We start from the raw sequence: 18,417 nt of genomic DNA, 5'->3' as shown, positions 1-18,417 counted from the left end.
TCCCTATTAGCGAAACAGAAGACTCATCAGTGAATAAAATATTTTTAATAAAATTTGGTTTATCATTAACCTTCGTTATTACAGTTTCACGAAACTCCATTCTTCGAAAGTAGTCGTCTGGATAAAGCTGCTGCGTTTCCGAATATTTAAAATTCTTATAACCGTGCTTTTTCCATACATTCGTTACAGTAACATTGCTAACATCTAACTCTATAGCAACGCTTTTACTTTGAAATTTGTGTATCCAGATATTCTCTTTCCTCAAATTTTTCTGGTGACACTTCTTGAGCGTGACATTTTTTGCAATTTTTGGGGCAATAACAACTCTCAAAATTTTTAACAATATTGTGAATTGATCAAAAAACGCAGAAAATAAATCTACACACTGTTATCCAGAATTACCACAATAAAACCATTTTATTATTTGAACTTTTTCTGCGGGCGTGTAAACAGAAATGTTGTTTACAAAAATAAATTAAAAATATATGCAGTTATTGCTTTAAACAACCACTGCGTATTGACAAATTATTGGCGACAGGACGGGTCAACGGGTTCGTGAGAAATCGACCGCGCAGTGTTGCCATTTACAGAGTGTATATCTAATTTAAAACTTAATGTAACGTACTTATTTTCTAAGCAATACATACCAATGTGCTTTATTACTTATCTTAATCACTGAAACTGGCATATGTTTCTACTCTTATACCACGTCTTCCTGTAAATAAATGACAATTCTAATTAATATACATCACTTTTTATTAATTTACTTATTTCAGACGTATTGTGTGGACCACCAAACTGCAGACTCGGCATGTTCAGCAACAGCGTATTTGGGGGGAGTAAAAGCAAACTTGGCAACGATCGGAGTATCGGCGATAGTAAACAAGAAAAATTGTAGTGCCATGAATGACCCTAAAAATCATGTCCAATCTATTGCCCGGTTATTTCAGTTGGCGGGAAAAAGAACCGGATTGGTTACCACAACTAGAGTAACGCATGCTTCACCTGCAGGTAGAAACCAATTCCATTTTTATTATTATTTTTGTTATATATATATATATATATATATATATATATATATATATATATATATATATATATATACTACGTAAGACACGGAACCGCTGGAAGAGTCTATTTACGCGACAAAGGTAATTGTATTAAAATTTATAACAAGGGTATTAACTAACAGCGGTTTTAGGTAATATTGAAATATTTTTTTCGAAGAGAAGCTTCTACACTGACTGTGTACTACTTTTCTATATAGTAAAATGCTGAGGCGAGCGTCACGGAACAAGTGCCACGGTTAATACTGGATTTTTTCTTCAAATTCGCAAGTTCCAAGTACAAATTCTTAAGGTACATATTGTAATGGAAAAAATGAGCCGATGTAGTTAAAAAGTTACGTTGTATATATTCTTCTGTCCATAAATGCTGGGTAAGAGAAACAAAGTTTCTAAAAACAGATTTTAACATACATTTTATTCTGTCGTATACTCTTGGTAAAACCATCCTAGCTAAAGTTGTTTTAGAAGTTAATATTTTTTTCACATAATGTTTACCAAACTCGGTACCCAAATTGATTAAATCTTAAACAAATTGTATGAAACCCTTCCTAGAATACATAAGGAAACCAAACTCCAAGCGAAAATCTTAGCAGAAAAGCTCCTTAGCAAAATTGTCTAAATATGTTAGACAATTACAATTGTCGAAATATGTTAATAACAGAAGACGCAAAGATTCCTCCTAACAGCAAACAGATCATGGTCGCACAAGTTGATGCATCTGGTGGCTTGGGAGCTAAGTTATTGGAAACAAGGGAGCAGGGAAATGAGGTCGTCATTGTGGTCAGATGTTTGGTAGAGGGGGATAAGAACACCGTTCCAGTAAGGGTTGCTAACCCAAATGACAACAAGATTACCTTCAAAAAGAACCTAGTACGTGGTATATGTGAGCCATTTGTAGGAGTTACCAGAATAAAAGAAAACGTGTTAGCAGCCAGCAGTACACACCAACTTTCCACTGAATTGTTGAAAAATCTAAAGAGGTCATGGGTCTATTTATCCGAAAATAAATACCAAAAGCAGAGTTCATTAAAAACGAAAGTAACATATTTTTAAAGGAAAAGGAACTGGCTGCACTGACTTAGTCCGACATCGGATAAACACTGCCACTAATTTGCAAAACAAAAAGAAGCTTTTGCCATTCTTGAAGATTTGCGGAAGGAGAATATTATCGAAGAGTCGAGTAGCCCCTGGTCTTCTCCAGTAGTGTTAGTAACTAAGAAAGATGGTTCCACAAAGTTCTGTGTCAACAACACAAGATTTAATAGTATCACCAAGAAAGACAGCTACCCGCTGCCCCGTATTAACGACACCGTTATTGCCCAGGCTGAATCAAAATGTTTTTCTACCGTGGATCTTAAAAGAGGCTATTGGCAAATTGTAGTCCACCCTAAAGATAAAGAGAAGACAGCATTTTCTGCTAGAAATGGGCTCCACAAATTTTATGTGATGCCATTCGGATTGGGTAACGCACCTGCCGTGTTTGAACGATTAATGGATCTAAAACTTAAGGGACTTGTATATAATTTCATCCTTAGAAGTTGCAGTAGACCCAGCAAAAATAAAAGTAGTACAATAATGGCCCACACCAAGAAATAAAAACAATTTGACCTTTACAGTTACTATAGTTGCTTCTTAAAAGATTTTGGTAAGATTGCCAAAACTCTTCATAACCAAACTGAGAACTGCCATTTGTCTAGACACTAGACTGTCAGCTTGCCTTCGCCACACTTAAGCATAAATTGATGAGGGCTGCAATCTTAGCATATCCGAAAGAACAAAGTATTTTCGTGCTTAATACGGATGCTTGTCAAAATTGCCAAAATTGTCAAAATTGAGATGTACTTTCTGCAGTACAGGAGGATGAGGAATACGTTACATGATTCTTTAGTAGAAGAACACTACCACTCGTTCCTCTGTGCCAGAAAATTCTTGACCAAATCCGACCATTCTGCCTTGCAGTTTCCCTTTAATTTCAAGGCACCTGAAGGCCAGATAGCTCAATGGCTGGAAAAACTACAGATCTATGGTTTTGAAATTTGCCACCGAGCGCGAAGAAGCCATGGAAATGCCGTCAAGAAGACCATGCAAAGCAAGGAACTGCCGATTCTGCGAGCGCCGATAAGAACGGGAGAGCCAGATTCTGCAGTTAGAAAGTCTAGAGGTCAGAAGTGATAAAGAAGCTCTAGCCAAAGAAAACCTTTAGTTTGAACAGAAGAACGATTACGTGCAAACGATAATGATCTGTGTGCATCCAAGAAAGGACTCAAAACGGGACTTAGGGGAAAACTTCAACAATACATTACTGGGACTCCATATGAACGAGTTGCTGTTGACATTCTGGGACCATTTCCGTTAACAACATCAGGAAACAACTATTTGATGGTTGCTATGGGCTATTTTTCCAAATGGTTAGAAGTAGTTGCACTACTCAACCCAGAAACCATCATAGACAGTGACGCCCTGCTTGAGAATGTCGCCCGACATGGAGTTTCATAGATCGGAGGCGCAACTTCAAATCGGAAGTTTGGAAGACTATGATGGTTTGCTGGAAATTATTAAAACCACAACGACACCGCTTCGATCAGAAATCCACCCCAGTTAGCTTCAAGGAAGGTGGTGCAGTTTGGCTCTACCAACCAACCAGAAGGAAACGTCTACATCCCAAGTTGGTGCGTTTCTGGTAGGTTACTAAGAAGATAAACGACCTTGTATATAAGGCATATTCAGGCAAGCAGCCTAAAAGAAGGGAGCGATGTTATGTGACTTTAAATACGGTACTGGAATATCTCGAAAATGCTACCTGGCGTTTTATTTAGACGAATTTCATGCTGACTCAACGTTCATGACTTCGCTGGCTATAGAGAATATCTGTTTGCCATAATTGGCATAATTTTTATTACTGCAGCGATTGTCTCTTCTGCTGTGTGTACTACTTTTATCAGGTGCTTTGTAAAAAGATATTATGTCTAGTTGGATGCCCATATATTTAGTTCAGTACGTAGGCTCCATCCGTGTACTGACTATTACAAAAGTCAGATTTGGACGGGGTCTAGGGCCTTTTAAGATTAGAATTTTTGCTTTTTTTGTTGCCATTTCTAGATCTTGTTTTACATCCATCTGTTGCCTTTTCTGCAGCTTCTGTTGACTAGCATTTCTAACACGAAATTGTTGTTACATTGATTCAGTAGAGCTAGATCTTCTGCTCTGTAGTTGATTTATGATATTTCATTATGTAAAACGTTCCAAAGCGTTGCTCCTAGTACGAATCCTTGCAGTACACCTGCTGATGTTTTCAGGTTCTTGGGTTTTGCCACTGAGACATACATCTCATTGAGATAATCTGACATATTTACTTTTTTTAATGAGTTGAGCCTCAGTTGGCTTAGTCAAATGCGTTTCTTACATCAAACCTTAGAGCGGCAGATTTTTTGCTTCCTTTTTACACTGGCAGTAATTTTTTTTACCACATCGATGAAAAATACGTTTTTATCTGGCTATAACCTACCATAAAAAACTGGAGAACTACGACAAAAACTAATAACTTCAACTACAATAACCACAATTTGTAAATATCAAACAAGTTTGTACATATTAGGTTCTGCAAACTAGTTATAAAGCTTTTTTTATATTGAAATGGTATATATTTTGAAGACGCCAATTATAAAAATTAATCAATAAGTTTAATATTCATTTTCTTTGCTTTTTATTGCAGTAAATCCTTTATTAATTTTTATGCTATTTACAGGAGTATACGCCCATACAGCCTATCGCCGTTGGGAAAGCGACACCAAAGTAATAAAAACTGATTACGATCCCAAAAAGTGCGAAGATATCGCTCATCAACTTATCTTCGGAGAGACAGGCAAAAATCTGCAGGTCATATTAGGAGGTGGACGAAAGAACTTTTTGCCAAAAGAAATAGTCGACGAAAATGGGAATCAAGGAGTAAGATCTGATCAAATGAATCTAATCCTTGAGTGGGCTAAACAAAAGGAAAGTATAGATAAAAATTATGAGTATGTGTCTAATAGGGAACAGCTTCTTAATATTCAAAACGATACGGAATACTTACTAGGTAAGTAACTCTGTTAGAAGTTTTAAGAAAAATCACAAATATCTTAAATAATTGCAATAACGTAAATTATTTTTTCTTCAAACGTCAAATAATGATGACATTACTTATTTAACTTGATCCTGTCAAAGTTTGATGTCTCCGCCGGCAGCAGTTTTTTTTTCCCATTTCTTTACGGCGGAGGGAAAAATGTTGTCATGGCAACAATATGAAACATGTCACAAAGCAACAATACAAATGTCATTAACAAAAATTAAACATCATTTTTATTTATAGCAATATTAAAAGTACAATTAGTTAATGAGGCATTTTCAAAATTGAAACTGTGCAAAAATGTTCCCGACTCTTGATACGCATTTTTAATTGTTGATGATACTGATGGTCAAGAACAACGTTCAGCAATCATTCCCGATGTTGGCGATTCATGAGGGTTTAAAATTTTGTGAGCATTATCGTTCGTATTTCTTATTGAATCCTCTATATATCCTTCGGCAACCGTGCTTGATTTCCAGCTCCCATGTCGTTTGAGGCATTCTAGATTTCCGCCTCCATCAATTAAAAGTCTTGCTGAAGTTCGTCGTAAAGAGTGACTCGTGTATGCGCTTGCATCGTTTAAATTTAAATAACTAGCTACTTTTTGGGCTACTGCGCTGATCGAATGTATTCCCATGACGCTTCGTAATGAACACTTTCCATTTTGGTACTTGATAAAAAATCGGTTTTCTGTGAAATTTTCAGGTCGCAGTGATGCATACTTTTTATACAGTTTAATGTAGTTTTGACCAATTATCGTAAAAGATCTAATTTGTCGTGTTTTACTGTCTGGGATTTTGATAATTATTACATTTTCTTTCTCCTCAATGTCCACAGTCTTCATTTTTACCATTTCGTCGCATCGACAGGCGCCGGTAACCCAATTAACAAAACAATCTGAAATATTTTTATAATTTAGTAGAGTATACTACATGCTTTGCAATATAATTTTTTTTACCTTTAATCCTAAATACAACTTATCTGGCGCTTCAAACAAAAATTTATCAAACTCGTCTTTAGTGAAAACTTTAGACTTCTTTGCAGTATATCCTTCGCTTATTTTTTTCAGAAAGGCACGTAACTTTAAAAATTTGCTTATATCCACATTTTTTCTAATAAATAACTCGAATTTTATCATAGAGTATCGTGACCACATTGTAGAAGATTTCCATTTATTTTCATTTTCCATTATATTAAAATATGCCAGTATAACGTCTTCGGTAACTTGCCGTACTCCTCTTGTATCGCACCACTCTTGGAAGTGCTTGTACGCTAACCGATACTTTATTCCGGACTTGGAGGGCCCCAAACGTGGTACTGCATCATTAGCCGCGGACTCAATTTCGTTTAGGTTTTCCATTTTCGCACTAAATTTGCGCTTGCGGTTGCAACAACAATAAGCTGTCTTTAATAATTGCAAACAACTGTCAAACAACTGTAACCAGGGAGACGCAAATCCCACCGACGACTTAATTATTTTAATTTCTAACATCTAGACGACTTTGATAGTTGTCACAGTTAAGTTCGAGTAAAAATAGCGTATGAATTGTATTATTTATGGTTGAAAATTACTACGTTTGAAGAAAAAATAGTATACTTTATTCGGCAAAGAAGCGACTTTTCTTGACTTGCCCTCTATTACTAATATCGGGCGCGTCAAGAAAAGTCATGCTTCTCCGCCTTATAAAGTAATATACTATTTTATTATGCCTGCATTATTATTTTAGTTTATAGAACTTTAATTTGTGCATTTCGATTTTTATGCTTAGGTACAAATAACTTATAACAGAAAAAGATAATGCATTTAAATAACACATTTGTTAAAACAGCTTTGGAACACTCATTGGCGATTTTCAAACATCTTAACAAAATAAACTCATACAATGGAAAAGCCAAATTTTTAAAAACGTTTCCACATTCAGAAATATCAAAATACCAGTTTTTATTGATTTGTTTTCAAAAATTTCCAGTTTTCCAGTTTTAATTTTGATATTATTATTTTTGTATTTTATATTAACTTCTTTTTTAAAAAGTTCCTGTTTAAAATTTAAAACATTATTAAATTTCTCATTATTCTTATACAAGACAAACTAACATGCCACAGATAACCAGTTTTGTAGAAACATTTCCATTTTAGGATTATTCTCCTCCTGTCACATGCCCTACAACTTGGAACGAAATAAAGAATCAACTCCATCCCTCGAAGAAATGACGGAAACAGCAATAAAAGTTCTTCAAAGAGGTCCTGAAGGATTTTTCCTGTTCGTAGAGGGCGGACGTATCGATACTGCTCATCATTTAAGTTCGTCTAGAAAAGCACTAGATGAGGCTGCAGAATTTTCCAAGGCCGTCCAAAGGGCTGTTGACTTAACCAAAGAAGAAGACACTCTGATTATAGTAACCTCGGATCACGCGCATACTATGAGTTTCGCTGGGTATGCTCAAAGGGGCAGTGATATATTTGGGTACGGCGGCCAGGCTATGGACAGTCATTTGTATACTATTTTGAATTACGCCAATGGTCCAGGATATAAAGTGATGGAAACTGGAGAGAGATATGTGCCTTCCGAAAAAGAAATGAGTTAAGTAATGACAAAGATTTAATAAATATTAGCAAATTTATAACTCGTATCTTCTAAATTATAGTATCCATTACAATCAAATATCTTATTTTAAACATATATTTATTTGGTCATATATTCCAGAATGGCATGAAAATTTGGATTTAGATTCTACTTACTTTCCACTTCACTTTTGGACTTTTGTATTTTGGTTTTAGAAAAAATACTATGAATAAAAAATATCAATTAACAATAACAAACTTAATTTAAAATTTTATCAAAGTTTAACTCCTAAATCTCAGCCCCTAGATTAGCTATAATTAAAACAATGTCATTGCCAATACCTTGCCTCCACTAATTTATGCAAATTTGGATTTAGGTTATACTTATCCTCCACCTCAAAATTGGACTTTCGCTGTTGGTTGGATTTTGTTTTTAAGGAGTGAAAATGACCCCTATAAAAATCACATAAATGTAAATTCAAATAATTTGGAGTTATCTTAAGGCAGGTATATTTACACATCATAATCATAACATTAGTATAAATAAACTAGTAACTAAATAACTGTAAAAGAATAATTAAACATTGTAACCACTTAAAATGTTATCATTAATAGAAACAACTAAATGTTTTTCAATATTTTCGGTCTTAAAACTATGTCTTCGATCACTTAAAATTAATTTGTACATTGAAAACAAACGTTCGACATCGACAGATGTAATTGGAGCATATTTCAAAGCGGATAATAAATCTGGCATAATTTGAAATTCCTCGGAAAATGTCACATTCAAAACTTTAGCAACATTAGATAAAAACGAAAAACCTTCATTATTGTCGAAAACATATTTCTTTTTTTTTTTAATTAATTGACCGTTACTTCCAGGTGCCGATTTAATTTTCGTCTTTAAATTATCTATTAATTTTACTGACTCACATAAATTTATCTCTTGTTTTTCTAATAAGGTAATTGTGGTAACTATTAATTTATAATTGTCATTGATATATGCGAGTTCCTGTTTCAATTTGGGATTTTTTAATATTTTTTTGCTTCTCGAATGGCTTCGGAAATATCATCATCAAATTCTGACATAACTAATTCTATTTCATTGCAGTGTTCAAAGTAAAAAAAAACTGCTTCGAGCCAGGTTCCCCACCTTGTAATTACTGGTTTAGGCGACAAAGGGGCACCGGGAAGGCATTCTTTATATATTTGCACCCTCAACGGAGCCTTAACAAAAACTTTTTTCATAAAATTTATAAAATTATTTACCAACGGAAACGGATTTCTTATTTCTTCAGCAATTCTATTTACCCCGTGGGCTACACAAGTGCAATGAATTCAATTAGGATAAAAAATCTTTAAATAAACAGCAGCTTTTAACATATATGCCGTAGCATCTGAAAGCATTAAAACTATTTTATTCACTGGTATTGTATTGGGTAAAAAGAGGTTTGTTAAACTATCTTGTATAAATCGACTTATTGTTAAATTGTTTGTTTTTTCCAATTCTTTAACGGCAACTAAATAAGGTTTTCTCGCAAAGTTTTCGTTCAAAATTCCAATCATTAAATTAGCTATATACCTGCCGCATACATCTGTCGTTTCACCCACGATAATATACAAAAAATTGCCCTCTATCTCCCGCTTAATTTTTGAAATACATTCCACATAACATTTTTCCACAGTATGTTTTCTCAATGTACTCTCGTCCGGTAAGGATTTATTAAGATATTTTTCGAAAAAGCATTTAAAACTAGGGTTACTAACTTTATATAGAGGAATGTCTGATGCAATCATTATCTTTCATAAATCAAATTTAAATGCGTCTTCCTCCTTTTTTTTGAACTGCTTAAACTATCCCGCAGAGATATTTGGGCTAACTTAGAGGAATTTAATTTTTCCAAATTACGTTTATGAAGTGTGGTTCCACAATGCTGGTCAATAAAGTACTTTTTTCTACTTGAAATCTGAGAATTTAAAAAAAAAATAATTATAATTCTAAAACCGCTTTAGAATTTAGTTATGTTGTGGGACGAGAAAAAATAAAACTTACCGATTTGCCGCATGGTTTACAAAATCCTCCATCTCCTTCTAGAGAAAGTTTTGAATAAGGTGCGATCCATAGCCTTAATTTAGATATCATCTTTTCACACAAATGTCTAAAACGTTTTAAAACGTGTTCTTTGCCTTTCGGTATACGCAATAAAACTAAACTAGGATATAGCAATTTGTGACTAAACTCTGATACAGTAACCGACTGTACAACTGATAATAAACTAATAAAGCTTAGGGATTTCCAAATAGTTAACCCTTAAGTCTCGATCAGGTACATTTTCCTAGAAATCTGTTATATAAACAAACCATTCATATTTTATTATTGACCCAAAATTTTATTATAGAATGGTTTAGTAATAGAATAATATCATGGGTAGTACTATGAAATTTTAAAAAAGGCACAAATAGGCAGAATTTACGAAAAAAGGCAAAAAGTGCAAAAAAACAATTAAAATAGGCAAAATAGGCAAAAATAGGCATTTTGCCTATAATCCGAGCTTTAAATATCACATTACGTGTATCTTACAATGCTCCAGTATACGCGTTCTGATATCTCCTAAAATATGTGATTGGTTTTTAACTTATAACTCGGTTAGCCTTTAAGCTATAAACTACTTAAAAAACATTTTATATGTATTTTAAGAGCAATAAGATCATTCAGCTAAGTTTCTTTTAAACCTTTATTTTTAAAAGGGTTATAGTTCAAAGGGCTTGAATGAGTCACCAATCACGAGTGTATGCAAACTTTGAATTTTTCAATATCTTAACCAATTTTTGTCTTACAGAAAAACACAAAAAAAATATAAAAATGTTCATAAAAGCAAAACCTATATTTTATAAAAGTTATAGTTCAGTATAGTTTTAGTTATTTAGAAAAAAAAAGGCATTTTTTTCAAAATAAGCACTTTAAACCAGTTAAACCTACAGATCATAAAAACAATAAAGTTAATTGTAAAGGGATAATGACTGAATTTGTTAAAAATTTCAAAAATTTTCTTTTACTTTAAAACCAATAAAACCAGGGGCAAAGCAACCCTGGGCTGAAGTCCAAAAGTGAAGACGAACCTAAATCGGAATTTTCAATCCGTTGTTAACTAGACTAATAGTCATATCAGAATACACAGTGTGGAAACCATTTACAAAATAAAATTGTTTTTGTCCTTATGTCAAAAACATTTTAACATTTTAATGGAACACCCCATAAACTTTTATATTTTTAAAAGCTCCTTAACAACCGACTCTCTAATATCATATAGGGTATATTATGATTAATAGAGGGTGAAATTTAGAAATTATGCAGTGCGGAAACCACTTAGGGGAGGATGGGGCATCATGGACCATGGGGGTAATGTAAACCACATCGGTTATTTTGTTTAAAATTGGCAACACTGCATCTAGTAACTACTACAAATATGCGTAGACATCTTATCTACTTTTAGTATGAATGTGAACGCACGGGGAGTACGTTCAGACGTGTTATAATTAAAAACACGTGTTTCGTCGCTGCTGATCTAAGGAATTTACTACTTTTGACTAAAGATTTCTCGGTAAGTAGACATGATTATTTTAACTTTTTGATACTGTGGTGTTGCTTGTAAAATGTGCTTTTAATAATTAAGATTTGCTTTTGATACGTTGTGAACTGGTACGTTAATTTCCATATTTTGAATGTGTACTACGCATGGGGCAACGTGGACTAGGAGTGGTTCACATTGCCCCATTATATTTTCTTGACACTTTTTTAATTATATGCTTCTTTTGCAGTTAGAAATGGTACGAAATTATGTGAGGAAAACTGAGCTACAATCCTGGTCTCTTGTTGCCTTGAAGAATGCTATCCGGACAGTTAAAGCTGGGTAAATGGGCTATTTAAAAGCTAGTAAAGTTTATGGTATCCCGAAAGCAACGTTAATTCGCAGATGCAAAGAAAAAGTAACAAGAATTTCTCCTGACGAAAAGGGTCTAGGTTTCTACAAAACGGTTTTTACCAAGGAACAGGAAGAAGAATTGTATAATTATATCTTAGATATGGAGAAGCGTTTATACGGAATTACTTTGCTTGATCTTCGTCACCTAGCTTTCCAGTTAGCCGAAAAAAATAACATAGACCATCCATATAATAAAACAAACAAACTTGCAGGTTTAGATTGGGCGTACGGATTTCGAAAACGGCACCCAGGGCTTTCATTACGTAAACCCGAATCAACATCTGCTGCAAGAGCTGAAGCTTTTAATCGTTACAATGTAAAACAATTTTTTGATCTGTATAAAGCTACTTTGGATTCTAAAAATGTCAATCCAACGCGTGTTTTTAACTGTAACGAAACAGGTCTAGGTACAGTCCCCAAATGTAATAGTAAAATCTTGGCGCATAAAGGACAGAAACAAGTTGGACGGCTTACTTCTGCTGATAGAAGTGGAATAACAACAGCCGTTATTTGCATGTCATCATCAGGAATCTTCATACTGCCGATGTTAATCTTTGCAAGAAAGAGAATGAAAGTTGAACTCCAAGCTGGTGCACCTCCAGGTTTAATATTCGCCTGTAGCGATAGTGGCTGGATAAATAGTGAACTCTTTTTAATATGGTTTCAACATTTTCTTCAACAAACGAAACCAAGTGAAGACGATCCGATCTTATTGATTTTGGATGGACACAGCAGCCATACAAAAAACATAGAAGTAATTAATTTGGCTAGGGAAAAACATGTACATATCATTTGTTTGCCTCCACATTCCACCCATCGAATGCAGCCAACCGATGTTGGTGTCATGGCTTCTTTAGCACGATATTATGATATGGCATTAGAAAAGTTTCTTAATAACAACCCAGGCAGAGTGGTAACAGCTTTCCAAATCTCTAAAATTTTTGGTGAGGCTTTCTTACAAGCTGCAACACCTTTGACTGCTATTAACGCTTTTAAAAAATGTGGGATAGTACCTTATGATCCCAATATATTTACAGACCTCGATTTTGCACCATCTGCTACGACTGAAAGAGATTTGGAGAATAATAGTCTACCAGTGTCAAGTCAAGGTGAGGCAATTCCTTCAACTTCAACTGCAGAGCCTCACTTAAGTCAAGATGAGGTAATTGCTTCAACCTCAGTTGCAAAGCTTCATACTGGTAACGATTTTCAATTGACAATTTCCCCTGCACACAATAGAGCAACAACTTCATTTGGAGCAAACAGCCCTAAAGACATTCGTCCTCTGCCAAAGAGAAGTAAATTAATGGAACCAAAGAGAAAATCCAAAAAAGGTAAAACGGCTGTACTGACATCTAGTCCGTATAAGCTAGAATTAGAACTTGAAATAAACACGAAGGAGGCAATAGAAACAATGAAAAAGGAAAAAGCTAAGAAAAAAATAAATGATGATAAGCACGAAGATAGTGAAAGAAGTAACAAAAAAATAAAAGTTTGTCCTTCCAAAGATGGTAAGGGAAAGAAAAAAAATAAATGTAACCATCAAGTACAAGATGATGGCAATGGTGAAGATGCTGAATGTTTTTACTGTAACGAGTGGTTCTCCTCATCAGCCAATGAAGAAGGATGGGTACGTTGCTCGGCCTGTCTGAAATGGGCTCATGAAGCATGTGCGGGAATAGATCTAGAAGATGATGAAGAATTTCAGTGTGAATTTTGTATTTCTGAATAAATATAACATGTGTCTATTTTTACTAATGTTCTGTTACCGGTTTTCTAAGTATTTTTAATAAAAAAATTCTTTTTACTTGATTTTATTTACCAAACATAGCCATTAGATAATGAAATAGTGTGACTTTCCTCAGTAGTTCACATTGCCCCATCCTATGGGGCAATGTAAACTTTTGACATATAGTCAGTTGTCATTTTTTTGTTAAAAATACGTTAAATAAATTATGTTTCAATTGCAACTAAATGACAGTTAAATGTTTAATGAACGTCCCTAATTAATTAAACAAAACAAAATCATTTCTGGTTTAACAGTATGTGCATATCTTCCTTAGATGGTTCACAATGCCCCATCCTCCCCTATGGAATAAAATTGTTTTCGCGTTTTGACTCTGAGCCTGATTCTAATCTTTTAATTATTATGTGTTTTTGCATTCTTTGTATTAAGCACATACGAGTACATACATAACTTTAATGTGGGTGAGGGATCGTGTGTTATGTTTGTGTGTTTCATGTGTACTTTATATGATTGAAGAGGATGTGTCTCGGTGTCTATTAATCCGATATTTTCGGTATATTCTTGCTGTCGACTTGTTCTTTTAGTATTGGCAACCAAAGCCTGTTACGTTTTGCTGATGGGTTTATTACATATTTTTCTTCATTGGGTAGTATGAGGGCTGCTTCTTTGATTTTTCTTTTTTTCGTGTGTTTCTCTCATGATTATTAATGCATCTTTCCATTGTACTCTGAGTTTATTGTCCCACGCACGTTTAGTGTGTTTGTGATATATCGAGAACCCTGTTTTTGATGTATGTTTAATGCTTTTTTATCCTGATACTTAGTGGTCTTACAGCTTCTTGTACATAGAAATTGTAACTTCACAGGGTATTTATAGATGCAGATCTTCGATCTCCCTTGCGTTGTTAGGTTTGGTTTTTGGAAAGGATAGATTTGAGCGTATTGGTTGTTTTAAATGTTGTTGTGATGTTGTACTTATTTTCCATCATTTTTAATTTTTCTGATAAGCCATACATATGGTATTGATGTCATTCTTGAGTCCCTTCTTGTAAGTAATTAGGGATTGCTAGTGGTGTTGTGTTATTTTCACTCTTTTATCTTGTGAAATTCCTTGTAAATAAATGACAATGGTTAGTCATTTTTGGTTAAAACCTTTGTTAGCAATTTTTTTTTATTCTTGAAATGTTCGTTCATTGGAGCTGGTGTTTTGGGCTGCATAATATAATGATTTGATGATTTCCTTTTTTGATGTTTACGTTGTTATTTGAGTGGTAATTTAAATATCTGTTAATGTGGGTTGGTTTCCTGAAAACTTTGGTTGCATATCCTTTATACCTTTTTGTGATTATCACATCTAGAGAAGGGAGTGAGTTGTTGTTTTTTTGCCCGTCAGGAATTTTTTCAATGCTTTTGGTCCATGAAACCAAATTAAGAACACATCATCTACATATCTCTACCATACTGTGAGCTGTTTTTGTATAATGTTTTGCGAATGTTCTTGCTCTTTACGAATGTTTGCTTTTGGCTGAGTGTTTTTTTCCAATGACTTTTTGAACAGTACCCCATTTTCATATGTTGTTTGCACTTGACAGACATTTTTTTCTGCACAAACTGAGCATTTTTAATTTGCAACTCAACCGGATTTTTAACTGCAAACGGATGTTCTTGAGATCATCCGGTTCTCTATTGCATTCAGCTGTCTTATGGATAAATTAACAACTGTTGTGTTATTTATACTGTGTCACTCTCTTTTTCTAGATGTGCTAATTACTGATTATAAAGCAACTGCGCTGCACTGCACTGATTATAATACTGAATATGTAACTAAAGTTTACTGAAAACTAACCTAAACCAACATATATTTAAATGACCACTCAAATCACAATATAAATAAAAGGTAAGGAATTATCAAATTATTTTATGATAGAGCCCCGAAAACACCCGCTCTAAGGGAAAAACAAGAAAAACCTTGCTGAAAAAGGTTTTACTGCACAATACCCTATATTCCTCATGTTTGTATGTTGGTTGTACTTGACAGACTTTTTTAACTGCACTAGTTATTTTTCCTGTCCAATTTTTCAACTGATAGGCGTGTGAATACATAGTTTAGACCTTTTGAGAGCATCCGGTTCTCTATTGCATTTAGCTGTATTATGGATAGATTAACAACTGTTGTCTTATTTTTATTGTGCCACTCCCTTTTCTGAATCTGCCAATCACAAAAGAGGATACAGGATATACAATCAAAGTTTACTGAAAACCAAGTCATACCAACATTTATTTAAAGAGATCAACAAATAATCAAAACAACTGCTCTAATAAAAAGGCATTTTAATAAGAACAAATCTGCTGACAAAGGTTTTAACAAAAAAATGACTACCTATTTTCAATTATTAATAAGAAATTACACAAGATAGAAGAAAGAAAACAACACACCACAACTAACAATTCAAAATCACTCACAAGAATAGACTTAAGGATGACAACAATACCATAAGTAAAGATTTATCAGAAAAATTAAAAAGGATAGGAATAAAGTACATCACAACAAAATTTAAAACAACCAATACTCCCATTTCTCGCCTATCCAAAACCAAACCTAGCAACGCACAAGAGAGTCCAAAAAACTGCATCTATAAAATACCCTATGAATGCAACAATTTCTATGTGGAAAAAACCGCAAGACCACTAAGTGGCAGGATAAACGAGCATAAAACTTCCATCAAAAACAGGGATTTCGACAGATTAGAAATATGCAAACATGCCTGCGACAATGGATATAGAGTACAGTAAAAATATGCATCAATAATTAAGAATAAAATATGAATGAATTATGAAACAGACACGAAAGAACAAAAACTAAAAGAAACTGTCCATATCCTACTCAATTAAACACGATACGCTGACGATATGGTGACAGAAAAAGCCAGGACAAAATTTGCGGAACTGGAGAAGCACCCAAGTCCCATACTGCGAAAGGTAATAAGATATGATGCGTTCCATTAATGAGCACAAACGTACGAAACAACAAATACTAAAATGAAAGTAAATACCTACCCAGGAGAGAAAGCATAAAGCAAAATCAGAGGATATTCCGTACCTCTATCAATGCAGACAGTCAGAATCACTGTGTAGGCCCACTAATTACAATCTTTCTTTCAGACATCCTACAAAAAAATATACAAAAAATACAAAAAACGTATAAAATCTACTAACAAAATCCGGCGCAAAAAAATTAACAAAACCAAAAAAAAAGGCACATAAGGCCCAAACCCTCAAACGCATCTTCGTACTGGGCGTAGCCCGGAGAAGAGATTTGAGGACTGAGCAAGCAATTTCAAATTCGCAGATGTCAAAAGAAGATAGCAGGAATAAAACGCATCACCCTAGTCTACATTTGATTTGGTTCGGGAACCATATTCGAGTCCTCAGGACTCCCTCATGGAGAGCATTTGGCTAATAGTGTGCCTCTGTTTCGTATCAGAGTGCTAAAGGGGAAAAGGGATGTTCTGGAGCATTGGAGCGCGATGGAATAAGTCCTGTTTACACTCGAATTAATACACGTCGCTCCAATAAATTGTTACACCCGAACGTAATTGCAAGGGGTGAGCAAGTCTCCCAGGCTGGGTTGAATTAAAATGCTTGCTTGCTTGCATATTATGAGTGGAGTATTATATGTGCGGTATAGGTTGTTTTACTTGTTTTAATTGTATTTACCATTAACTGAGGCGTACTTATTTTTAAATTTATTTAGCTATTACTTGTCCAGCTGACTCTTAAGATTCGCTTATAAAGTCACATTTTAAATTCATGAATTCACCTTTTTATATCTTCCAATTATTACAAAGTCGATGTTTCGCATCTGAAGAAGATAAGCGACCTAATGTAACATTTTAGTGTTGGGAGTCTTCTATGTATGTTTAATTTCGAGTGGCATAACAATTTCCGTATATTGACAAATCTCGCCATTGCTATCTTAATTTGCCCTTTAGATTATTTTGTATGGTCTAATTAGAAGTTTCGTTACGGTTTTTCGGGTAATATTAAAATTAATTTTATAAAAAATTCAACCTTTATTTTAAAATACTGTTTTTAGACGAAGTCAGCTTCAAATGGCCATCTACCACGCCGTTAGCATCTGAAACCCACGGCGGCGACGACGTCGGAATATTCGCAAGAGGTCCTTGGGCACATCTCTTTACGGGAGTGATGGAACAAAATGTGATACCGCATCTTATGGCGTTCGCATCGTGTACCAGTAAGGAAATCCAGTGTGAGCGTTATGTAAAACAAGCGTAGATGAAAATGAAAATTGAATCAGAAGTATAAAAGATAAGATCGAAACATATTGTGATAATATATTTTATTTAATAGAATATTAAATATTTAATAGATCTAATAATAACAATTTTTAATAGAATATTGAGGTTGAAAATAAATTATTTGAATAAACGACAGGTATTTAATTACATACTAACACTTCATTAACTCAGTAAAGGATGTTCGGTGAACATCCAAGGAAAATAGCAGAGAAACGCAGTCCACGACGAAGAAAGCCTTCATGATTGAAGAACTTGCAAGATTGGTATGGTATTGATACTGTTACGATAAATTCTGACCCAAACACGGTAAACATGTTTATTACTAATATGCTTACTCATTCGAGTATTTTCTAGGTAATGCCTGCCTGACACACGATGTTATAAAAAAAACAATTCGAACCTTCTGGAGACGAGCCGATGTGAAAATACCAGTTTTCCGTTACCATTTCACCGCTAGTCGAGAGGACTGTCGACGTTTCTAGTTTAACGGTACTGGCGTATATAACAGGACATTTTATTTGGAAGTGAACAGTTAATGTTGAAGATTCGCGCCGCGATTTAATTGTAACGTTCGTTAATTGACACAAATTATCGTGTTATTTTAATAAATTAAAATAAGAACAATATAATA

The 18,417-nt window shown here is 34.2% G+C and overlaps 1 protein-coding gene across 1 annotated transcript in view; it reads left to right on the top strand.

Moving 5' to 3' along the window:
• Window positions 1-17,916, top strand: part of LOC140449608 (membrane-bound alkaline phosphatase-like) — a 59,104-nt gene extending 41,188 nt beyond the window's left edge. The window contains exons 4-7 of the mRNA XM_072542835.1: window positions 777-1,011; window positions 4,813-5,142; window positions 7,310-7,753; window positions 17,561-17,916. Of these exons, the coding sequence (XP_072398936.1) occupies window positions 777-1,011; window positions 4,813-5,142; window positions 7,310-7,753; window positions 17,561-17,763 (1,212 nt within the window). The 3' untranslated portion in view covers window positions 17,764-17,916. The remainder of the gene's footprint in view (window positions 1-776; window positions 1,012-4,812; window positions 5,143-7,309; window positions 7,754-17,560) is intronic.
• The last annotated feature ends 501 nt before the right edge of the window (window positions 17,917-18,417 follow it).

The sequence above is a fragment of the Diabrotica undecimpunctata genome, chromosome 1 (genome assembly GCF_040954645.1).
Source record: "Diabrotica undecimpunctata isolate CICGRU chromosome 1, icDiaUnde3, whole genome shotgun sequence".
In the NCBI taxonomy this organism is placed as follows: Eukaryota; Metazoa; Arthropoda; class Insecta; order Coleoptera; family Chrysomelidae; genus Diabrotica; species Diabrotica undecimpunctata.
Note: the sequence above shows the minus strand (reverse complement) of the source record. Positions and strands in the feature narration are given on the sequence as shown.